At 40.4% G+C, this 19239-nt stretch overlaps 1 protein-coding gene across 5 annotated transcripts in view; it reads right to left on the bottom strand.

Moving 5' to 3' along the window:
• The window catches only part of TRAPPC9 (trafficking protein particle complex subunit 9), a 622060-nt gene that overhangs the window by 562568 nt on the left and 40253 nt on the right, over positions 1–19239 (bottom strand). For all 5 annotated transcript variants that reach the window (XM_046642579.1, XM_046642581.1, XM_046642580.1 and 2 more), the window contains 2 exons: positions 12577–12698; positions 2009–2134 (listed from right to left, as the gene is read on the bottom strand). In XM_046642579.1, coding sequence (XP_046498535.1) covers positions 2009–2134; positions 12577–12698 — 248 coding nt within the window. The remainder of the gene's footprint in view (positions 1–2008; positions 2135–12576; positions 12699–19239) is intronic.

Raw genomic sequence — 19239 nt, 5'->3', positions numbered from 1 at the left:
AGGCCCCAAAACCCACACATCGAACAGTCTTTTTATTCTATCCACAACCGAATTTATCATCTTTTCCTCCAAAACTCCCTCCGCAGCTTTGCCTTCTCAGCGCACAGCACGACCGTGGTTCACCTAATTGATCGAGCCAGAAACCTGGGCGTGATTCCATCTGACCCTCACACCCAGTCATTAATCCTTTCCTTTTTACTACCAAAACATGCGTTCCATCTGTTCACTTTTTTCCACTGACGGTCACCCCTCTCAAGTGGAAGCCGTCAATATCGCTCACCCGGACTCATCAAGCGTCTCCAAACCGGGCTCCCTACGTCCATCTCACCGGCCTAAAGACAAATGGGTCATGTCATTCCCGTGCTTTTAAGCCCTTTCTTGTAAACCCCACTGTTCTTAGAATAAACTCCAAACTCTCACCTGTCCGAGCAAGCCTCCTGCTCTGACTCAGGGCCTGTCACCACGCCCCACCCCTAGGCTGTCTCCAGCCCCATCTCTCACTTTGTTCATTCCTTCTCGGTGATATGTTTCAGACTTTCACCCTTGCTGAGCCACCTTCCTGGAATGCTGTTCCCACCTCCTCCTCTCTCAGCTATCTGCTATGCATCCTTCACATCCCAGCTCTAACCTCACTGCCTCAGAGACAATCCCTGACCCCCACACCCTACACCACCACCGAATTAGGGTAAACCCTTTTCCCACTTGCTCCCATGTCACCCTGAACCTCCCCCATTTTTTCATTTAGCCCACTGTTGAATGTCTATCTCTGCCATGAAATGGTCAGCTCAATGAGGGCAGAATCCGCCTTCTTCACCTCTCTTTCCCCCACTCCTAGCACAATGCCATGCTCAATAAAGATCTGTTGAATTACAGTAATCTATATTCTAATCCTAGTCTTGGGTCCCTAAGCAAACTGCTAAACTTTTTTTTTTTTTATTGAGTTATTGATAGGTTACAATCTTGTGAAATTTCAATTGTACATTAATGTTTGTCAGTCATGTTGCAGGTGCACCACTTCACCCTTTGCGCCCACCCCCCACCCCACCTTTCCCCTGGTATCCACTAAACTGTTCTTGGTCCATAGTTTTAAATTCCTCATATGAGTGGAGTCATACACAGATTATCTTTCTCTCGCTGGCTTATTTCACTTAACATAATTCTCTCAAGGTCCATCCATGTTATTGCAAATGGAATGATTTTGTTCTGTTTTGCAGCTGAGTACTATTCCATTGTATATATGTACCACATCTTCTTTATCCATTCATCTGTTGATGGGCACTTAGGTTGCTTCCACGTCTTGGCTATTGTAAAGAGTGCTGCAATAAACATTGGGGTGCACAGGACTTTTGGGATTGCTGACTTCAGGCTCTTTGGGTAAATACCCAGTAGTGGGATGGCTGGATGGTATGGTAGTTCTATTTTTAGTTTTTTGAGGAATCTCCATACTGTTTTCCATAGTGGCTGCACCAGCTTGCATTCCCACCAGCACAAACTGCTAAACTTTTGAGTCTTGGTTGCCCTATGCATAAAAACCCAAGCTAGACTGGCTAAATGTCTAAAATCTGTCCAGACTATCAACTTTTGGATTTTGCATTAGCAACCCACAACTAAATCTTCTAATGGTTTTGTTTAACTAAAAACACAGCCAGATTCAGATTTAAGTAGTATTTGTGGAATGCCGACTGTACAAAAGAAACTATACGAAGTATTTTCACAGACTTTATGTTTTATAAACCTAACAATCTGGACAGGGTTACAAATGACAATCACATCACAAGTGACAAAAGTAAGGAGAGAGGCCTAAAGCTTGTTCAAGGTCACAAAGCTGGTAAGAGGCAAAGGTGTTTCTCCAATCAGAAAAAAAAAAATTGAAAGGATAGCAATTTTTTGAATTTTCAAAGTGAAATACCCCGGTTTAAAGAAGCAAAACAAATAACCACATTAATTAGGATATCAAGTTCTGAGTCCAGAGTTTGTAACGTGCCATGCTCTGAGGACACACACCCACCTGGCGAAGATTAATATAAACTGCATTCTGGAGAAATTCTGAAGCTTCCATGCTCCGCTTCTGAATGGCGAGGACACGTACGGCTTTGACACAGGCTTCTAACTCGATCACTCCAGCATTCTTATACTGTAGGGTATAAAGGAGGACCCTCAGTCAGAAAAGAAGAGTGCAGATGTTTCTGTCATAGCATGAGGCTGTACCACCGGGACTCAGTGACCTGCAGCTGTGCCTCCCCAAGCACCGGGGCCTGAGCGGGGAGAATCTGCTCGAGAAAGTCTGTCCCTTATCAGGGCAAAGGAGGGCGGTGAGACTGAGTGAACCTACGAATGCCCCATAAGTATGTCTGCATTCACTCAAATAATACAAACACAAGAGCTAGATATTTTACAACATGGCAAAATATCAGTGGATACTTTGCTATTCGTTTTCACTGATCGCCTCTTGTCCTCTAAAACATTTTTAGAATCTCTCACACCTGCAGCTCTAAAGCACTAGTTATAACTTCATTTTACTCTGTTGCAAAAATTCTAGCTCTCTGAGGGCAGATGTACCGTATGGGGTAAAAACTAGACTACTGGTAGCGAACAAAGTCCATACGTAAACTGAAATACAATAATGCACACTGAAATTTATACACTGTTACAAGCCAATATGACCTCAATATAATGATTGTTAAAATTCCAGCTCCCTGTATCACTGTATCTGTCCTCTCCTTCATGTTCAATGTCTTTCTGATTTTCTCTCGGTTACGGTTCCTGCTTCTCAGATCCTGAGATGAAGGACAAACGAAGACATATGAAATAGAAAAGGCATTGTGAACCACATTTCACTACTCAATAACAATACTGGGTGAGGATTTCTCACACCTCACCTCCAGCTCTCAAGGTTCTCCCCAAGGTAACTTCGAGGCAGGGGAGCCGCCCTCAGCCACTCTCAACACTGTGTGGCTGGGACCCCGGAGCAGACAGAGGAGTGGGGCTCCAGTACCCGGGCCTCCCTCCCACCAATGTACCCCTCTCTCCCCAGGCTCCACTGTGAAAGCCTCCATGCTAGCTGTCCTTCTGCCTTTCTTCTTTTCTACTCCAAATCCTTTTTCTTTTTCTTTTTTCCTAATTGTCCCAAGCTGGCGTGATTTTCAACTGCTGTATCTTAAAGAGCTTCTTGCAGTTGAAGGAAAGGTTTACAGAGGTTAACTCCATGTATACTAGTGCCTAAAGAGAGCCCCAGGCTGGGGAGACCCCTCACTAATACTCTGACTGAGGCATTAAAAATAGTGTGCGATTCAACCCATTCCATCAGCAAGTGTTTACTGAGACCCCCAGAGAGGCCTGGCAGGCGTAACTGCTAGTGAAAATGCAGTCTAGCCATTTGCCAATTATCAAGAAGCAATGATATAATTGCTCATGTTTCCTACTAAAATTATTTATAAGGTAGAAAAGGAAATTACTGTGCGAGAAAAGTCAAGCCTCCAATGTTTCCTCCTTTCTAATGTGTAATATGCACATAGTTTGTGATACATCACATACAAGTCATCAAAGACAATCACAAGAAGAAGCTGGGCTTACCTAACTACCAACACTGAAGTCAGAAATCTACCCACTTTATACACCATTTAACATGACGGAAGAAGACATGGGGACCTAATTCTATCGGAATGAAACGACTTCTTCAAAACTCAAAACAAATTCCACTGAAGTGAGAATAGAAGTCAATTCAGTTTTTTCACCTATTTTTGGTTACATTCACACATTTTAAATTACAACAGATTTACTGCAATCATAAAAAATTGTTCATATATTAGTAGGAAGATATACACAACCAACGAAGATTAGGAAAAGAGTGGACATTTACTAAAACTCCACTGCACACGTAGTCTCTTCCCGGCATTATCCTGGAACACAAGCTCTGTGAAGCAGGCTGAGCCCTGGTTTCCACTGCTGAGTCCCTAGTAATCATCTACCAAGGTCCCAGCATAGAGCATGCAATCAATATTTTAGGAATAGATGAGGCAATTATCTCACACAATTCTAAAACAAAAACCCTAAAATAAATTCTAACCTTATATACAGATAAAGAAAATGAGAACTAAAAAAGTAAAGTTTCTTGCCCAAGGTCACAAAGCTAGTAATTGATGAAGGCGGGATTTGAACTCAGGTCTGTCTGACTCCAAAACTAAGGTGGGAACACCACGGCATGAGGGCAGGTTCAGCACCAGGGACTGTCACCCTATCTTTGTTCAGACCTAGCCTTCTACAGCCTTAGACAGCACCCCACACATATGGAACTCGAGGGCAACTATAACAATAAGGATTTTCCAGCCAATAATTTGTTAGGACTCATTTACAAAGTGTCAGCAGGTCAGCAGAAAAGCTCTGGGAAACATGAGTACGTCTAGAACTTCCTGCTGATTAGAAACCCAGTCTATCAGGACAGAATGACCTTCGCTGGAAAGGCCACATGGACATAAGCTAAAGGCAGGTGAGCACTGAGAACTCTGCCAAGGCACCAGAACGCAAGTGAGGAAAGTCCTCTGCCCTCCCTACCCAGCTATCTTTTTATCTGTGTGTACAAGAAGACAGAAGACCTAGGCTCTTGTCCAAATTATGCCACTGTGTGACTTTGATGAAATCACTTAACCTCTCTGGGCTTCAGTTTCTCACTTATAAAAATGTATAATGACATGCTCTCTTAAGGTTTCTTCCAACTCAAAATATGATAACATCATATCTCAATAGAATGTCTGTCTCCATTTCACCTCTTATAATAGAAGAGAATTTCCTTGCCACAAATCAGAAATCAATAAAAAATCGCACACGAAGCCAGGCAAGAGTCTGCTTAAGAGACTTAGCTATGACTCTCAGTGAATGAAAACCAAAAGGTGCTACTTCTCCCTCAGAAAATGGGAGGTAGCCTGGGGGGGTGTGTGTGTGTGTGCCTGTGCACGCATGTGCACAAATTAAATACAATCACATCTGGGAAGTGTACAACTATTTTTTATATCACTGTCATTTCACGGCGATGGGCCAACCTTAAAAGCAATTTTAATCTAGTGTGCTGGGTAGCATGGGAAAGTCTCAGGCAATTTTGGTGGAGAAGACGAAAGAGGAAAGGAGAGGAGAAAAGAGGTAAATGACGTAAAGGCATAAAAATACAGCCAGAGAAAGGCAAGACACTGATTTTCTTTTTCTACTTGCATCACATACATATTAGGAAACAGTTTTCCCCCAAGAGGTCTTGTTGAATACTGAACTAAGAAGGGATGATAACCAATGTTTTATTGTGCAATACTAATGAGCCTGTCACTGTTCCTGGCATTATATATATATATAAAGTATTTATCCTGATTAAAACTCTAGGCAGCAGGCCTTACTTTCCTCATTTGGAGAGACAAGAAAACTGGAGCTCAAAGAGGTCATGTAACTTGACTAAAGACGGCCAGTAAACAACAGAGGAGGGATTCAAACTCAGCTGTGTCTGACTCCAGAGTCTGCTCTTTCCAGCCCCAAGACTGGAAAACAGGTACCAGCTTCCCTGCTGTGCCCACGGCAGACAGGCCTTTCCCACCAAGATGAAATCTCAATTCTTGTTGACACAATGCACTCAGCAGTCACTAACCTTCCATCAGACTTGGCCGGTCAAGTGGCATCTGCCTGTCAGGCCCACAGGGCTTTACCGTAAAGGCAACAGGACGTGGTTTCTGTGCTCCTTCAGAGCCTTCCCTGGCCCACCCTGGGCTCTTCCTGCTTATCTAGTCCAGGGGCAGCCACTAAACAGCTAGGGGTACTGATAGGAGCCAGCACTGACGCCTCTCCCCCCTGTCTCCCCATCTCCAGAACTCAGCTAGGATTATTTTGATAATCTTGGAAGCAATTTTTTAAAAATAGGAAAGAAAGGGCTCTGGAAAAAATACTTAATACTTACAATTTTTAAATGGCCAGCTATAAGATGAATTTTAAAAAATCAATCTGCCTTTCTACATATCAGCTTTAAGCATTTAAAATAATGGCCAAAAAAAATCTCATTCACAAATTAACAAAAACATATACAATAACTAGAAATAAACTGACGAACAATGTTCATGTTCTATATGAAGAAACTACAACACTGTTTTGAAGGACTTAAAATTAGATGTGTAAATGTAGAGACATTGCCATATTCTATAGAGGAAAGCAATTTTGTAAAGATGTAAGTTCTCCCAAAAATAATTCAAAACATTGCAAGCCCCAAGAAAACTCCAATATGATTTTTTTTTAACTTGAACAATATATTTTAGAATTCTTCAGGAATAATAAAGTCATAGAACTAGCCACAAAAATTTGAGATGGTAGGAAAGAATGAAAAAAATAAAAGCCTCACTACTAGATATTAAATAAACTACAACACATAAAATATCATGGTGCTGGGGCCAGCCCGGTGGCAAAACGGTTAAGTGCGCACGTTCTGCTTCAGCGGCCCGGGGTTTGCCGGTTCGGATCCCAGGTGCGGACATGGCACCGCTTGGCAAGCCATGCTGTGGTAGGCGTCCCACATATAAAGTAGAGGAAGATGGGCATGGATGTTAGCTCAGGGCCAGTCTTCCTCAGCAAAAAGAGGAGAATTGGTGGCGGATGTTAGCACAGGGCTAATCTTCCTCAAAAAATAAATAAATAAAATCACGGTGCTGGAGTAAGAAAAAACAGATGAGCAGAAGGAACCAAAGGCTCTGAATCAGACTCTGGTATCTGCAAGCATTCAGTATAGCTGGGATTTCAAATCAGAGAGAATCAGTATGAATTAAATTGTGGGGGGCAATTAGATGATCACCCAGAAAAAGATAAATTATATTCTCATGTCATAATGTACACAAGATAAATTACAGATAATGGTGTAAATATTAAAAAATAACTATGACAGCAAATACAATACTTTGCATACATTAACTCAGCTTATCCTCACTACTCCCCTATGAGATAGGTACTATTATCATCCCCATTTTAGAGATTAAAAAACTGAGGGAAAGAATTTATTCTATTGTAAGAAGGTATTTCTAAGCATACTATCAAAGGTAAAACCCTTAAAGAAAAGATTTACGATATTAAAAACATTTTTTTACCACAACCAAGAAGAAAAAGCTCATGAACAAAACTTAAGGAACATTAAGAAAAAGACTTGCAATCTATGTCAGTGATGGCCAGGAGCTAATACTCATAAATACAAAGTGCTATCATAAAGCAGCAAGAAAAGCAGCCTAACTTAACCTTGTGCAAAGGAACCCAATGGATAATTCATAAAAGAAATACAAATGGCCAACAGCGACAAACGGTCAATACCTCTCTGGTAAACAAATGCAAACTAAAATAACAAAAAATTACTTTTTCCCATCATATTGGCAAATATTTTTAAAAGATATAATAGCTAGTGTTCATTAGTGAGAGAAAAAACCATCAAGGACCTTTTTGGAGGACAATATGGCACGTAAACTCTAAAAAACACATGTACACTCTGACTCAAATCCATTTCTAGGAATTGTTCCCTTAAAAAAAAATCAGTCCCGAAAGATTTACCTATCAGGATGTCTATCACAGTACTGTTTACAAGACTGGGAAGAAAAAGTGAAATGAAATGATATTCAGTAATAGACAATTGGTTAAATAAATTATTCTACATCTTTCATTCCCTATTGGAGAAGGAATTTGGAGAGTAACTTGAAAGTAACCTATGACAAATGTAAATGTCATATCCAGTGATTAAATTTCCAGAAATCTTACCTAAAGGAATATTCATACAAGAACACAAGAATACATGTACAAAAATGTTCAGTAAAGAGGAATAAAAACCACATGATCATCTCAATAGATGCAGAGAAGGCATTTGACAAGATCCAACAGCCATTTATGATAAAAACTCTGAACAAAATGGGCATAGAAGGAAACTACCTCAACATAATAAAGGCCATATACGACAAACCCATAGCCAACATCATACTCAACGGGCAAAAACTGAACGCCATCCCCCTGAAAACAGGAACGAGACAAGGATGCCCTCTATCACCACTCTTATTTAACATAGTACTGGAGGTCCTGGCCAGAGCAATCAGGCAAGAAAAAGGAATAACAGGAATCCAAATAGGGAGGGAAGAAGTGAAACTCTCGCTGTTTGCAGACGACATGATCTTATATATAGAAAACCCCAAAGAATCCATTGGAAAACTGTTAGAAGTAATCAACAACTACAGCAAAGTTGCAGGGTATAAAATCAATTTGCATAAATCAGTAGCATTTCTATACTCCAGTAATGAACCAACAGAAAAAGAACTCAAGAATACAATACCATTCACAATCACAACAAAAAGAATAAAATACCTTGGGGTAAATTTAACTAAGGAAGTGAAGGACCTATATAATGAAAATTACAAGGCCTTTCTGAGAGAATTGGATGACGACATAAGGAGATGGAAAGACATTCCATGTACATGGATTGGAAGAATAAACATAGTTAAAACGTCCATTCTACCTAAAGCAATCTACAGATTCAACGCCATCCCAATCAGAATCCCAATGACATTCTTTACAGAATTATAACAAAGAATCCTAAAATTCATATGGGGCAACAAAAGACCCCGAATTTCTAAAGCAATCCTGAGAAAAAAGAACAAAACGGGAGGCATCACAATCCCTGACTTCAAAACATACTACAAAGCTACAGTAATCAAAACAGCATGGTACTGGTACAAAAACAGGTGCACAGATCAACGGAACAGAATTGAAAGCCCAGAAATAAAACCACACATCTATGGACAGCTTATCTTTGACAAAGGAGCTGAGGGCATACAATGGAGAAAAGAAAGTCTTTTCAACAAATGGTGCTGGGAAAACTGGAAAGCCACATGTAAAAGAATGAAAATTGACCATTCCTTTTCACCATTCACCAAAATAAACTCAAAATGGATTAAAGACCTAAAGGTGAGACGTGAAACCATAAGGCTTCTGGAAGAAAACGTAGGCAGTACACTCTTTGACATCAGTATTAAAAGGATCTTTTCAGACACCATGCCTTCTCAGAGAAGGGAAACAATAGAAAGAATAAACAAATGGGACTTCATCAGATTAAAGAGCTTCTTCAAGGCAAACGAAAACAGGATTGAAACAAAAAAACAACCCACTAACTGGGAAAAAATATTTGCAAGTCATATATCTGACAAAGGCTTAATATCCTTAATATATAAAGAACTCTCGCAACTCAACCACAAAACATCAAACAACCCAATCAAAAAATGGGCAGGAGACATGAACAGACATTTCTCCAAAGAAGATATACTGATGGCCAATAGGCACATGAAAAGATGCTCATCATCGCTGATCATCAGGGAAATGCAAATCAAAACTACACTAAGATATCACCTTACACCCGTTAGAATGACAAAAATATCTAAAACTAATAGCAACAAATGTTGGAGAGGTTGCGGAGAAAAAGGAACCCTCATACACTGCTGGTGGGAATGCAAGCTGGTGCAGCCACTATGGAAAACAGTATGGAGATTCCTCAAAAAACTAAAAATAGAACTACCATACCATCCAGCCATCCCACTACTGGGTATTTACCCAAAGAGCCTGAAGTCAGCAATCCCAAAAGTCCTGTGCACCCCAATGTTTATTGCAGCACTCTTTACAATAGCCAAGACGTGGAAGCAACCTAAGTGCCCATCAACAGATGAATGGATAAAGAAGATGTGGTACATATATACAATGGAATAGTACTCAGCTGCAAAACAGAACAAAATCATTCCATTTGCAATAACATGGATGGACCTTGAGAGAATTATGTTAAGTGAAATAAGCCAGCGAGAGAAAGATAATCTGTGTATGACTCCACTCATATGAGGAATTTAAAACTATGGACCAAGAACAGTTTAGTGGATACCAGGGGAAAGGTGGGGTGGGGGGTGGGCACAAAGGGTGAAGTGGTGCACCTGCAACATGACTGACAAACATTAATGTACAATTGAAATTTCACAAGATTGTAACCTATCAATAACTCAATAAAAAAAAAAAGTCTCCTTGTGAAAAAAAAAAACATGTTCAGTAAACATCTAACAGTGGAAAAGTGAGAGGAGCTGGCCCCGTGGCCAAGTGGTTACATTCACGTGATCCGCTTCAGCCCAGGGTTTCACCGGTTCGAATCCTGGGCACGGACATGGCACCACTCATCAAGCCACACTGAGGCGGCGTCCCACATGCCACAACTGGAAGGACCCACAACTGAAAATACACAACTATGTACTGGGGAGCTTTGGGGAGAAAAATGAAAAATAAAAAAATCTTTAAAAAAGAAAAAATGAGAACCACACATCTATGGACAACTAATCTTCAACAAAGGAGCTGAGGGCCTACAATGGAGAAAAGAAAGTCTCTTCAACAAATGGTGCTGGGAAAACTGGAAAGCCACAAGTAAAAGAATGAAAATTCACCATTCTTTTTCACCATTCACAAAAATAAACTCAAAATGGATCAAAGACCTAAAGATTAGACCTGAAACAATAAGTCTTCTAGAAGAAAATATAGGCAGTACACTCTTTGACATGAGTTTCAAAAGAATCTTTTCGGACACCATAACTCCTCAGACGAGGGAAACAATAGAAAGAATAAACAAATGGGACTTCATCAGACTAAAGAGCTTCTTCCAGGCAAGGGAAAACAGGATTGAAACAAAAAAACAACCCACTAGTTGGGAAAAAATATTTACAAGTTATTTATCCGACACAGGGTTAATCTCCATAATATATAAAGAACTCACACAGCTCAACAACAAAAAAATCAAACAACCTGATCAAAAAATGGGCAGGGGACATGAACAGACATTTCTCCAAAGAAGATATACGGATGGCCAATAGAGACATGAAAAGATGCTCATCATCACTAATCACCAGGGAAATGCAAATCAAAACTACACTAAGATATCACCTTACAACCATTAGAATGGCAAAAATACCCAAAACAAAAAGTGACAAATGTTGGAGGTGTTGTGGAGAAAAAGGAACCCTCATACACTGTTGGTGGGAATGCAAACTGGTGCAGCCACTATGGAAAACAGTATGGAGATTTCTCAAAAAATTAAAAATAGAAATACCATATGACCCAGCCATCCCACTACCGGGTATCTGTCCAAAGAACTTGAAATCAGCAATTCCAAAAGTCCCATTCACCCCAATGTTCATTGCAGCATTATTTCCAATAGCCAAGACATGGGAGCAACCTAAGCGCCTATCAACTGATGATTGGATAAAGAAGATATGGTATATATATCCAATGGAATACTACTTGGCCATGAAAAAGGATAAAATTGTCACATTCATAACAACATGGATGGACCTTGAGGGTATTATGTTAAGTGAAATAAGTCAGATAGAGAAAGACGAACTCTGTATGACTCCACTCATAGGTGGAAGTTAAACATATAGACAAAGAGAACTGACTGGTGGTTACCAGGGAAAAGGGGGCTGGGGGGAGGGCACAAAGGGTGAAGTGGTGCACCTACAACATGACTAACAATAATGTACAACTGAAGTTTCACAAGGTTGTAATCTATCATAATCTTAATAAAAAGTTTTTGAAAAAAAAAAAGTAAGAAAACCTAAGTATCCCTCAACAAGATGATAATTCAGTAAATTATGGCAAGCTGTGAGCCAGTGGGAGCAGCCTTTCATCTTGTTCCAGGTGCTGCATACTCCCTGTGTCTAGTTCATGACAGTCTCGCACACAAGGTGTTGATGAATACATGACCACGTCCACGTTTTAGAGGACTTTTCCACACTATTTGAAAGGATCAAGCAAGCCTGCAGTGGGAGGGCATCTGTGCTGCTGACAGAACAAGGCAAGCTGTAGAGTAGCATCCATAATATGATCTCACTTTTGCAAATGAAACATACATATACATACGTATATATATTTCACAGGAATAAAGGTCATGAAAGATCTATACCAAATTGTTAACAGTTGTTACTCACAGGAAATAAGGGGGGGGAGAGAGGGGACGTTCATTTTCTGACTTAACACCATTCTTCTGTGCAATTTCAGTTCTCTGTTTTCAGTATTTCAGGAAGCATATTTGGAATTCAAATTCTTTTAAGTCCAAAGTAAAAAGAATGGTTCATCCACAAGATGGAGTGCTATACAGGTCATTAAAATCATGCCATGGAAGATTTAATAACGTAGAAAAACACACTCTGCCAAATGAAAAATGTAGGTCTCCACACAGTAAATAATACAGAATGCTCATCATTTTTTATGATATAGATAATATACCTTGCCAAAAAGTCCAGAAAATTGCTATTAAAATGGTAACAATGATTATCTCTGAGTAGTGGGGCTATGACAGCCTCTTTTCCCCCTTTTTCCAAACTTATTAAATTGAATAAACATTATTTTGAATCAGAAAAAAACATTTTTAGGCACACAGAATTATGCATTGGCGAATAATACATGAATACTTACAGAAACAAGTAATTAAGAGATTCTACAGCATTACACAATGTAAAATAGGAAATTCTGATTAAAACATAATTATGTAAAGGATTCACAAAGACAGATCACCTTGCTGTAATAGGAAATGGCCTCCTTATATTTGTCAATTATGTCTTCGGGGCTAAGGCAGTTCTTAGCACGTCCAATTTCAGCGCTGGTGTCAGGATTTATGCCATTGGTGGTGAGGGCACCTGCAAACAGAGAGGAAGAAAAGAAAAAAACTTTTGCTCTTTCTGTCTTATTTCTTTGTTAATTTAAAAGAGGGGCAGAAGTAAGATAAAACTTAAATATTCCCTACTGAAATTTAAATAATGAAACTGTCTTCAAAGTCTTCCCAGCTTATGTCCTCCCTATAATAGCCTTACCATCAAAGCATTGTATTAAATGTTAATTAACTCAGAATAAGCTTTCCTCCCTACTGAAACGTTTTATTAAAGAACACGAACTACATTATATAAAAGTAAGATGTCTACAAAAACAAGCTTAGTGGTCCTGAAGACAATGCAGTCAGCATGCATTATCTCACTCTCTAAGCTCTTAATGCTAGCAGACCACACTGTCTCCTCAAATGGAGATAAACTATATGAAAGCATTTTCTGAATGGTACAGCACTAAAAAAAATATAACTTATAAATACTAATATCCTTTCTGTGGCTGTCATTTTCTATTTCTGGCCAACCCCTGTCAATAAGCAGAACCACCTAATTCCCTAGCCATCAAACTCATATGGGGAGAGTTTTGGAGAAATTTCCATGTACAGAATGGAATCAACTACACATAGAACTCTGACACAAAAAAGAGGAAATATCCTTTGATTTCATAGAACACTCAAAAAATATTCTCCTAAGCCTCAGTAGCAGGAGAAGCTGGCCCTCCCCTAAACCACTGTTTATCTAATGGACAGAGAGCATCTCCCACAGATCCCGTTTCCCTCGTGTCTGCTGGAGACTCTGGCACATGTCTACTGTCAATCTTTATAACTTACAGGGCAGAGGCGCGCCTCTCACACTGCCCACAACGCTCATGCCAGATCATCTCTGCCCTTGCTGTCTAATCTTGGTCCAATCTTCTCACCTGTTTATTTGGTATTCTGTTTCTCTGTAAGCTGCCTCAAATGGTTTTTGGAACAAGACAGAAGAATGAGTGGACAGATAAAAGGATAGATGGACAGGTGAAAGATGAGCAAATGAATGGAGAGACTCTGAGAAAAGGGAACAAAGAAAATTGCCTATGCAAAATCCATTGCCTATGCAAAATCCTCTTCTAGTCAGGGAAGAAAGAACCACAACAGACAACTGTGAAGAGGCAGGTGGCTTAGGATTGTGTTTCCTGCAGATTTTGTGAAAATCACAATGAGAGATGAGAGGGTAGAACTATAAATAATAAAGAAAAAGGGCATGCTTAAAAAAATATTCACTTTCTAAAGAAGAGATTCAAATCATCAAGGCCCAATGACACAATCCTTGGGTACTTACAGAGTCGAGAACTCCATCTCCAAGCATCCCTTTGAAGCAGAGTTTACGCAAGGCGGCTATAACGCCACCACAGCAACAGCTACATTATTTTGCACTTACAAGGAATCAGAACCTATGCTAAGGACTTCCACACATGGTCTCATTTACAACCACAGCAACGATATGAGGGAGGTCCTCCTAGTGTGCCCCTTTCTGCAGGTGAGGAAACAAGTGCTAGAGAGGTTAAGTACTCATTCCTATGAGTTCTCAAGACGACAGAGCTGCTTACTCCACAGGAGGATTTGAGCTCAGGTGTGTACTCCCGTGCTTTGCGCGTTTTTCATGTGTTCTAACACATTTATTTCTGGCATGAAGTGATGTTTAATAAATGATAGGTCATCTGGATTTATCTCATTAACTCTAACAATTTGCCTTTATATTGTTGAATTTTACTCTTTTCCCTTGGAGAAAGGAAGGGAAAGACAATGGGGTCAGAATGAGGTGGGTTCTTCTTTCTTCATATGGTACTTCATCCAAATAGGACATGATTAGGAAGTCCCCAACCAGGGAGAGGGAGTAAACATTCCGTCTATCTTTTAAAGAAAGGGCACCAGTGATAATGAGGGTTCATTTAATGATTAACTTGACTCCAGTACTTAAGCTGAGGGGAGGGGAAGCCATTTGCAGTGACCCAGAACAATATAATCTGTAGGAAGGTAACAAGAGCAGAGCTCACGAGAGAGCTTAGTGAGTCAGACTAATTTAGTTTTACTCAATAAAATAATTATAAGGTCTAAGGGCTGGCCCAGTGGTGCAGTAGTTAGGTTCGCACGTTCTGCTTCGGCAGCCCAGGGTTCACCAGTTCAGATCCCAGGTGCGGACATGGCACTGCTTGGCAAGCCATGCTGTGGTAGGTGTCCCACATATAAAGTAGAGGAAGATGGGCACGGATGTTAGCTCAGGGCCAGAATTCCTCAGCAAAAAGAGGAGGATTGGCAGCAGTTAGCTCAAGGCTAATCTTCCTCAAAAAAAAAAAAAAAAAAAAATAAGGTCTAAAAATACTAGTGTGCAATAGATTCAATCTTCCTTTTTTTCCTTTGGTGAGAAAGATTTGCCCCAAGCTAACATCTGTTGCCAATCTTCCTCTTTGTTTGCTTGAGGAAGATTAGCCCTGAGCTAACATCAGTTGCCAATCTTCCTCTTTGTTTGCTTGAGGAAGATAAGCCCTGAGATAACATCCATGCCAATCTTCCTCTACTTTGTATGTGGGATGCCACCACAGCATGGCTGATGAGTGCAGTAGGTCTGAACCCGGGAACTGAACCTGCGAACCCAGGCTGCTGATGCACAGAGCACAGAACTTTAACCACTCGGCCATGGGGCTGACCCCAGATTTGATCTTTCTTGACATCCGTAAAGTGTTGACAGCCCATGCGTAACATTATTGTGAGCCAGTGAAAGAAGGAATCATCAAGACCAGAGTCTTGAGTCAACAGACAGGAAAAATCAATGCCACAGGCAGGCTGAGACCCAGGCCAGAGAAAAGGAAAAGAAGAGCCATAGTTAAGAAGTGGGGGAAAAGTTGGAAAAAAAAAAAAATCACCACAAGGGGTCTTAAGAATCAATCCAACAATCGTTTAATCATTCATTCAAGAGAGAGTTACTGAGCTCCTAGCATGTGCAAGATCGTATACAAGGCACCAAACTGGAAAGTCAACAGACACAGAGGTAAAACAAAGCAGAAATAAGACGGAATAAAGCAGAGACAAATGAGGAAGAAGAGAGAAAGGCAAAATCATAAAGACAGAAGAGCAACAAGGGCTCAGATAAGGCAGGCACCAGTGTGGGAACGATTCCAGCAAGTACCAACAGGCTGGCACTATACTAGGTCGCTCACATCGGCTATCCTATCACAGAACAAAAACCCTGCAACGTGCATACTACTGGCCCCACGCAGCAGAGGAACAGCAAGAAGAACGGTGTAGCCAGTAATCTGATGTTAACTGGGCGAGGGTACGATAAACTCCAGCACCTCAAATGACTGGGGCAAACATGGGCCTTTAAACAAACAGCACTGGGATACTGGGACGGCCATTTGGAGAAAGATAAAATCAGACCTACACCTCACACCAAACACAGGAAAAGACTCCAAATGAGTCTAAGATCTAAATGTAAAGCAGAAAACCATAAAAGAAGCTCAATACACATGAGTGAATTCCTCTAAAACCTGGATATAAGAAAAGGCTCTCTAGCTGTAATTCAAATCCCAATGTAACAAAAAAATTGATAATTTCAATTATGTAAACATACCATAAACAAAGCCAAAACATAAGTAACAACCTGAGAGAAAACATTTGCAACATGCATCACACACATAGTGTGCCATGCACTGTGGAAATGAAGGAGGAAGATCTCCACAAGCTGATATGGACTGACTTCCAGGAGATGCTGGTAAACAAAACAAAACGAGCCAAGTACAGAAGAACAAATGAAATATACTACCTTTTGCACAAGAAACAGAAATAAGAACATCTATCTGTTTATTTTTTTCAACAACAACAACAACAAAAACCCACGGGAGCAAAAAAGCAGGGACAAATGAGATTAGCTACCTCCAAGGGTAGGTGGGAATGAGACGGGAGGATGAGAGAGGAAGTGACGCTTCTCTGCGTGTACCTTTTTGTATAGTTTTGACTTTTAGAACCATGTTCACGTTTTATATAGTTAAAAAAACAATCAATAAAGATGGGGAACCCTGTAATGGCATACAAACAGAAACAAATGAGCCTAACTACACTAACTATATTTCAAATAAATAACATAATTACACCGAGAGGGAGGACTGAAGAACAAATCCGACGAACTTCTGATCGCAGTGCCTTGTATATTTATCCTCAGTATACAGACAAAAAGAGCCACAAGACAATCCTTGAATTCTACTTAGAGGTTTGTTTTTACAGTGATATTGGTTAGTAATTCTGAAACTACTCTCCATACATGGTAAGGTTGAGAAAATGAGTAAATATATTGATAATCTTAGAAGCTAGATTTTTCACTGTTGGAGGAAGAAGATATAAATATGATACAGGGGAAGACTGGAAAGAGCCCTGGGATTTTAGGTTGGAATTGGAGTTACCAGTATGAATTCTGGATAACAGCATGACTTCTCACAGGTCCTAGAAGCAACGACCCTCAGTAGCAATAAGCATATTTAGTGCCCAGATTTGGGTTTCCAAATACCATTCTCCAATGAAAGGAACTAGAACACCTTAGAGAAATGTCTGATTTCAGAGCTGGGACAGGGAAAACACAAAATGAACCAAATATTGTGACCCAGGAAGTAAGGAAGTGCTTAAAAAATGATGGGGAATATGTCCAAAGGTTACAGAAGGCAGCTGGAAAGCCTTCCATCAGCCAAATTTAGCCAATGGGCTACAAAATAAAGAATGATAGCAACGGATTAGAACCCACTGAATAAAATAAGGACCCACAGTCGAAGGAAGGAGGGGGGAAGAAAGTAGGAATGAAGGGAGGGAGAGAGGAAGGAAGAAAGGGAGGGAAAGGGAGGGAGGAAGAAGGGAGGGAGGAAGGAAGGAAGGAAACAGAAAGAGGAAGGAAAGTTCTTCCTTACATTAGGATGCTATAAATGTGCAAGGAATGATGGAGTTAGAAAATCAGCATTTGGCAACCATCATAGTAATAACTGACTGCAGTAAATCTTCAGTGAATGCCAAAACTACTAAGTGAAAGTTTGATGAGGAATAAGATATCTACATAGTTCAAAATATTTTCACATAAATTACTTATTAATTACAAAGAGAAAAATAATAATTTTACACTGGACAAACCTAGCAGACTCTACTTTAACAATCAAAGTTAACATCACCAATAATGGGACAAACCAGTTTGTCTCCTGATATAGTGTGCCTCCAGACATAATACAATAAAGACACAACATCACTTATTCTGCACACCCCCCACCAACTCAGGGAAAATGCTTAACCTCATAATCACGAAGCAACTTCAAGCAAACCCAAATTGAGGAACATTCTACAAAATAAATGTTCTCTACTCTTCAGAAATATCAATATCATAAAAGATGAAGAAAGGCTGAGAAACTATTCTAGATAAAATGATCCTAAATGATACGGAAACTAAATGCAATGTGTGACCCTGGGCTGGATCCTGGCTCAGGAAATATAATCACTGTATTGGGACAGTCGGTAGAATTTAAATAAGGTCTCTAGAGTACAGAAAGATATCGCATCAGTGTTCATTTTCCTGACTTTAATCATTGTATGGTGTTTATGTACATGAATCACCTTAGGAAATGCTCACTTAGGTATTTAAGGTAATGCCGAGCCAAGCACTGGGCTGGGCACTGGGAATGCAGCATCGCAGCAGTGTGCACTGTAATGAAACAGTCACCATCAGGGTGCCATGATAGAGAGGCCAGATCCCTACTACAGAACCAAGTCTAGGGGCCAGCCCCGTGGCTGAGTGGTTAAGTTCGTGCACTCTGCTGCGGCAGCCCAGGGTTTTGCTGATTCGGATCCTGGGCGCGGACATGGCACCGCTCGTCAGGCCATGTTGAGGCGGCGTTCCACATAGCACAACTAGAAGGACCTGCAACTAAGATGCACAACTGTGTACCAGGGGGGATTTGGGGAGATAAAGCAGGGAAAAAAAAAAAAAAAAAGAACTTAGTCTAGCATGAGGGTCTAGTTTTTTTCCCCAAGGAAATGAAAATCCTGGAAAGAGACTGGAGCTATAGCATCAAAAGAATTAAAGAGAGGGGCTGGCCCCGTGGCCAAGTGGTTAAGTTTGCGCGCTCCGCTGCAGGCGGTCCAGTGTTTCGTTGGTTCGAATCCTGGGCGCGGACATGGCACTGCTCATCAAACCACGCTGAGGCGGCGTCCCACATACCACAACTAGAGGAACCCACAACAAAGAATATACAACTATGTACCGGGGGACTTTGGGGAGAAGAAGGAAAAAATAAAATCTTTAAAAAAGAAAAAAAAAAAAAAGAATTAAAGAGAAATTGAGCCAGGAAGAAATACTGAAAGAGTTGTGACTTTTAAGCAAGCCAAAAGAAGATGGAGGAAGCATGATAAAAATCCTACAGCAGAAATAAAATAAGAACGGAAGACTTTGACCACAAGTAGACCTAGCGGACTTCTCCAGAGCACTCCACCTAACAACAGAATCACACACTCTTCTCAAGCAGACACGGAACGTTCTCCAGAGCACTCCACCTAACAACAGAATCACACAC

Source organism: Equus quagga, chromosome 16 (assembly GCF_021613505.1).
Source record: "Equus quagga isolate Etosha38 chromosome 16, UCLA_HA_Equagga_1.0, whole genome shotgun sequence".
Lineage (NCBI taxonomy): Eukaryota > Metazoa > Chordata > Mammalia > Perissodactyla > Equidae > Equus > Equus quagga.
Note: the sequence above shows the minus strand (reverse complement) of the source record. Positions and strands in the feature narration are given on the sequence as shown.